Source organism: Coturnix japonica, unplaced genomic scaffold (assembly GCF_054131305.1).
Source record: "Coturnix japonica strain WE unplaced genomic scaffold, WE-NBRP24 Scf125, whole genome shotgun sequence".
Lineage (NCBI taxonomy): Eukaryota > Metazoa > Chordata > Aves > Galliformes > Phasianidae > Coturnix > Coturnix japonica.
In genome coordinates this window covers 87,155-93,154 of record NW_028189028.1, presented here as the reverse complement: position 1 = coordinate 93,154, position 6,000 = coordinate 87,155, and the positions used below count along the sequence as shown (strand labels likewise).

At 63.9% G+C, this 6,000-nt stretch overlaps 1 protein-coding gene across 1 annotated transcript in view; it reads left to right on the top strand.

Moving 5' to 3' along the window:
• Positions 1-33: 33 nt before the first annotated feature.
• LOC146751146 (neuronal-glial cell adhesion molecule-like) overlaps positions 34-6,000 on the top strand; it is a gene marked incomplete at its 3' end in the record, with an annotated part of 93,114 nt that continues 87,147 nt past the window's right edge. The window contains 1 exon segment of the mRNA XM_085535482.1: positions 34-795. Within this exon segment, the coding sequence (XP_085391608.1) occupies positions 746-795 (50 nt within the window).

The following is a 6,000-nucleotide window of genomic DNA, read 5'->3' as shown; positions in this document are numbered from 1 at the left end:
TCAAAAGACCCCCCCCAGCCCAAAGGACCCCCCCCAAAGGCTCTGTGGACCCCCCCCCACTCAAAAGACCCCCCCCCCCCACAGCTCATAGGACCCCCCCCAAGTCTATGGGGTGGCAGCTGGGACCCCACAGAGAGGCCATGGGGACCCCCCCCAGCCCAAAGGACCCCCCTCAAATGCTCTGTGGACCCCCCCCATCTCTAAGGACCCCCCCCCCAGCTCATAGGACCCCCCCAAGTCAATGGGGCGGCACCTGGGACCCCCCATAGCACCCTTGGGGGGGGGGGTCCCCAACGTTTGGGGTTGCCCCCCCCCCAATAAAGGCCGGTCCCCCCCATGTCTGTCATGGTGTCATGGCGGATCCGTGTGGGACCCCTCCCCTCTGAGTGACGTCATGGCGGGGCTCTGACGTCATCACGGGGGGGGGGCACCATGTTGGGTGTGGGGAGGGGGGGGGGGCATGTTATGATGGGGGGGGTCCCATCAACCCCTGCGATCCTATTGGCCAACGGGGAGGGGTCAAAAAGGGGAGGGGTCTTTGGGGGGGGTCCCGACCCCACAGCCCCTCCCTAAGCCCCCCCAGCGCCCCCCAATTGAACGGCCGCCATCTTGAAAGGGGCGGGGCTATGCTCGGAGGAGTGGGCGGGGTTTAAGTGTGGCCACGCCCCCTTTGGGCGCGGTGGGGGCGTGGCTTATTGTAAGTGGGCGGGGCTTAAGGTTTGGGGGCGTGGCCTAAGGGAGGATTATGTCAACCCCGCGGCAGCCGCAGCCCCGAGCGGGGAGCGGTGAGAGCAGGTAATGGGGGGATATAGGGGCTCTATGGGGGGATATGGGGGGTCTATGGGGGGATATGGGGGGTCTATGGGGCCGGGGGTGGGGTGATGTGGGGCAGCTGAATGGGCCCGGATAGGGAATGGGGCGTGGGAGGGGCTGGGGGGGTGAGAAATGGGGTTCTATGGGGAACAGATGGGTGGGGCCGTGGGGGGGGCGGTGCCGTGTCTGTGTGGGGTCCTGTCGCTCTGGGGGTCCCTGATCCTTATTGACGCCCCCCCCCCTCGTTGCCGTCCCCCCCCGGCTGCCCCACAGCGCTGTGGGGTCACGGCCCCATTGAGGGGGGGTGGAATCTATGGGTCCATCCCGACTCATTTCCCTACAGGTGCCTCCCCCCCCCCCCCACCTGCAGCACCTTTTATTTATGGGGGGGGGGCTCCACCTCCGACCATTGATGGGGTGGGGGGGGGGGGGGGAAGCTCAGCTCCGATTCCCGCATCAACCCGCCCCCCCCCCCCCCTCAGGAATGCGGGACCAACAACGGCCCCTTGTTCCCATGGGGCCGCCCCCGCTTCCGCCCCACACACCCAAAGGGGGGGGGGGGAAATGGGGGGGGATGGGGGGCGGGGCTCCATTTATGGGGGGGGATTTATTGGGGGGGGGGGGGCGGGTCGGACGGGCGCTGTCCATGGTGCTGAAATGGGGGGGGGGGTGTCTATGCGGGCGCTGTCCGTGGTGCTGAAATTGAGATGTTTAAGTGGGCGCTGTCCACGGTGCTGAAATGGGGGGGGCGGGGGGTGTCCTATGCGGGCGCTGTCCGTGGTACTGAAATGGAGATGTTTAGACGGGGCGCTGTCCGTAGTGCTGAAATGGGGTTGTTTGGGCGGGCGCTGTCCGTGGTGCTGAAATAAGGGTGTCGGTACGGGCGCTGTCCGTGGTGCTGAAAAATGGGACTGTGTGTGTTGTGTTTTACGGGCGCTGTCCGTGGTGCTGAAATAAGGGGTGTCTGTGCGGGGCGCTGTCCGCGGTGCTGAAATAGGACGGTGTTGAATTTGGGGCGCTGTCCGAGGTGCTGAATTGGGGCGACGTGCGCGGTGCTGAATTGGGGCGCTGTCCGTGGTGCTGAATTGGGGCGGTGATGAATTGGGGCGATGTACGCGGTGCTGAATTGGGGCGCTGTCCGAGTGTTGAATTGGGGCGGTGCTGAATTGGGGCGCTGTCCGTGGTGCTGAATTGGGGCGCTGTCCGAGTGTTGAATTGGGGGCGCTGTCCGTGGTGCTGAATTGGGGCGCTGTCCGAGTGTTGAATTGGGGGCGCTGTCCGTGGTGCTGAAATTTGGGCTCTGTCCACGGTGCTGAATTTGGGCGCTGTCCGCGGTGCTGAATTTGGGCGCTGTCCGCGGTGCTGAAATGCTCTCGGGAATAGCGTTGGGCGGGGATATGCCCCATGGGGTGTGTCCGTGCTGTTTTATTGGGGGGGGGGGCGTTAAGGGCTGGCTCTTATGGGGGTGTGGGGGGGGGATGGGCGGATGAATTGGCGGGGGGGGGGGGGGGACATTGACACACACACTCGGGTCCCGAGCCAAGGTGACAGGTTCCCCATTAACCGTCGCCATGGCAACCGCTGCATCCGTGGTGGGGGAGGGGGAGGCGGCGGTGGGCAACACAATGGGGCTGCACAATGGGGGGGGGGGGGGGGGGGTTAACGATGGGGGGGGGCTGAGCGATGGGGGGGGCTGAGCGATGGGGGGGGGCTGAGCGATGGGGGGTCCCTAAGGGGGGGGGGGGGGGGTCCCTGCTGGGCTCTGGGTCCCACCGTGGCTGAGGACCCTCAGCTGTAACCAAGGGGGGCATAAAGACCCCATAGAGACCCCATAGAGACCCCATAGAGACCCCATAGGTCCCATAGAGACCCCATAGAGACCCCACAGGTCCCATAGAGACCCCATAGAGACCCCACAGGTCCCATAGAGACCCTATAGAGCCCCCCTCGATCCCATAGAGACCCCATAGAGACCCCACAGGTCCCATACAGACCCCATAGAGCCCCCCCCGGCCCCATAGAGACCCCATAGAGACCCCACAGGTCCCATAGAGACCCTATAGAGCCCCCCGGTCCCATACAGACCCCATAGAGCCCCCCTCGATCCCATAAAGACCCCATAGAGCCCCCCCCCGGCCCCATAGAGACCCCATAGAGACCCCACAGGTCCCATAGAGACCCCATAGAGCCCCCCTCGATCCCATAGAGACCCCATAGAGACCCCACAGGTCCCATAGAGACCCTATAGAGACCCCACAGGTCCCATAGAGACCCCATAGAGACCCCACAGGTCCCATAGAGACCCCATAGAGACCCCACAGGTCCCATAGAGACCCCATAGAGACCCCACAGGTCCCATAGAGACCCCATAGAGACCCCACAGGTCCCATACAGACCCCATAGAGACCCCACAGGTCCCATAGAGACCCCATAGAGACCCCACAGGTCCCATAGAGACCCCATAGAGACCCCACAGGTCCCATAGAGACCCTATAGAGCCCCCCCCGGCCCCATAGAGACCCCATAGAGCCCCCCCGGCCCCATAGAGACACCATAGAGCCCCCCCGGCCCCATAGAGACCCCATAGAGCCCCCCCGGCCCCATAGAGACCCCATAGAGCCCCCCCGGCCCCATAGAGACCCCATAGAGACCCCACAGGTCCCATAGAGACCCTATAGAGCCCCCCTCGATCCCATAGAGACCCCATAGAGCCCCCCCGGCCCCATAGAGACCCCATAGAGCCCCCCTCGATCCCATAGAGACCCCATAGAGACCCCACAGGTCCCATAGAGACCCTATAGAGCCCCCCCCTGGCCCCATAGAGACCCCATAGAGCCCCCCTCGATCCCATAGAGACCCCATAGAGACCCCACAGGTCCCATAGAGACCCCATAGAGACCCCACAGGTCCCATAGAGACCCCACAGGTCCCATAGAGACCCTATAGAGCCCCCCCCGGCCCCATAGAGACCCCATAGAGCCCCCCTCGATCCCATAGAGACCCCATAGAGCCCCCCTCGATCCCATAGAGACCCCATAGAGACCCCCCGGCCCCATAGAGACCCCATAGAGACCCCACAGGTCCCATAGAGACCCCATAGAGACCCCACAGGTCCCATAGAGACCCTATAGAGCCCCCCTCGATTCCATAGAGACCCCATAGAGACCCCACAGGTCCCATAGAGACCCCATAGAGACCCCCTCGATCCCATAGAGACCCCATAGAGACCCCACAGGTCCCATAGAGACCCCATAGAGCCCCCCTCGATCCCATAGAGACCCCATAGAGACCCCACAGGTCCCATAGAGACCCCATAGAGCCCCCCTCGATCCCATAGAGACCCCATAGAGCCCCCCCGGCCCCATAGAGACCCCATAGAGACCCCACAGGTCCCATAGAGGCCCTATAGAGCCCCCCTCGATCCCATAGAGACCCCATAGAGACCCCACAGGTCCCATAGAGACCCCATAGAGCCCCCCCGGCCCCATAGAGACCCCATAGAGCCCCCCTCGATCCCATAAAGACCCCATAGAGCCCCACCCCGGCCCCATAGAGACCCCATAGAGCCCCCCCGGCCCCATAGAGACCCCATAGAGCCCCCCCGGCCCCATAGAGACCCCATAGAGCCCCCCCGGCCCCATAGAGACCCTATAGAGCCCCCCTCGATCCCATAGAGACCCCATAGAGACCCCACAGGTCCCATAGAGACCCCATAGAGACCCCACAGGTCCCATAGAGACCCCATAGAGCCCCCCTCGATCCCATAAAGACCCCATAGAGCCCCCCCCCGGCCCCATAGAGACCCCATAGAGCCCCCCCGGCCCCATAGAGACCCCATAGGGACCCCACAGGTCCCATAGAGACCCCATAGAGCCCCCCTCGATCCCATAGAGACCCCCTAGAGCCCCCCTCGATCCCATAGAGACCATATAGAGCCCCCCTCGATCCCATAGAGACCCCATAGAGACCCCACAGGTCCCATAGAGACCCTATAGAGCCCCCCCCTGGCCCCATAGAGACCCCATAGAGCCCCCCCCTGGCCCCATAGAGACCCCATAGAGCCCCCCCCCGGCCCCATAGAGACCCCATAGAGCCCCCCCGGCCCCATAGAGACCCCATAGAGCCCCCCCGGCCCCATAGAGACCCCATAGAGCCCCCCTCGATCCCATAGAGACCCTATAGAGCCCCCCTCGATCCCATAGAGACCCCATAGAGCCCCCCTCGATCCCATAGAGACCCCATAGAGACCCCACAGGTCCCATAGAGACCCCATAGAGCCCCCCCGGCCCCATAGAGACCCCATAGAGCCCCCACAGGTCCCATAGAGACCCTATAGAGCCCCCCGGTCCCATAGAGACCCCATAGAGACCCCACAGGTCCCATAGAGACCCCATAGAGTCCCCCTCGATCCCATAGAGACCCCATAGAGCCCCCCCGGCCCCATAGAGCCCCCATAGAGACCCCACAGGTCCCATAGAGACCCTATAGAGCCCCCCCGGCCCCATAGAGCCCCCATAGAGACCCCCCGGCCCCATAGAGACCCCATAGAGCCCCCCCGGCCCCATAGAGACCCTATAGAGACCCCACAGGTCCCATAGAGACCCCATAGAGACCCCACAGGTCCCATAGAGACCCCATAGAGACCCCACAGGTCCCATAGAGACCCTATAGAGCCCCCCGGTCCCATACAGACCCCATAGAGCCCCCCCGGCCCCATAGAGACCCCATAGAGCCCCCCCCGGCCCCATAGAGACCCTATAGAGCCCCCCCGGCCCCATAGAGACCCCATAGAGCCCCCCCGGCCCCATAGAGACCCCATAGAGCCCCCCCGGCCCCATAGAGACCCCATAGAGCCCCCCCGGCCCCATAGAGACCCCATAGAGACCCCACAGGTCCCATAGAGACCCCATAGAGACCCCACAGGTCCCATAGAGACCCCATAGAGACCCCACAGGTCCCATAGAGACGCCATAGAGACCCCACAGGTCCCATAGAGACCCCATAGAGCCCCCCTCGATCCCATAGAGACCCCATAGAGACCCCCCGGCCCCATAGAGACCCCATAGAGACCCCACAGGTCCCATAGAGACCCCATAGAGACCCCACAGGTCCCATAGAGACCCCATAGAGACCCCACAGGTCCCATAGAGACCCCATAGAGACCCCACAGGTCCCATAGAGACCCCA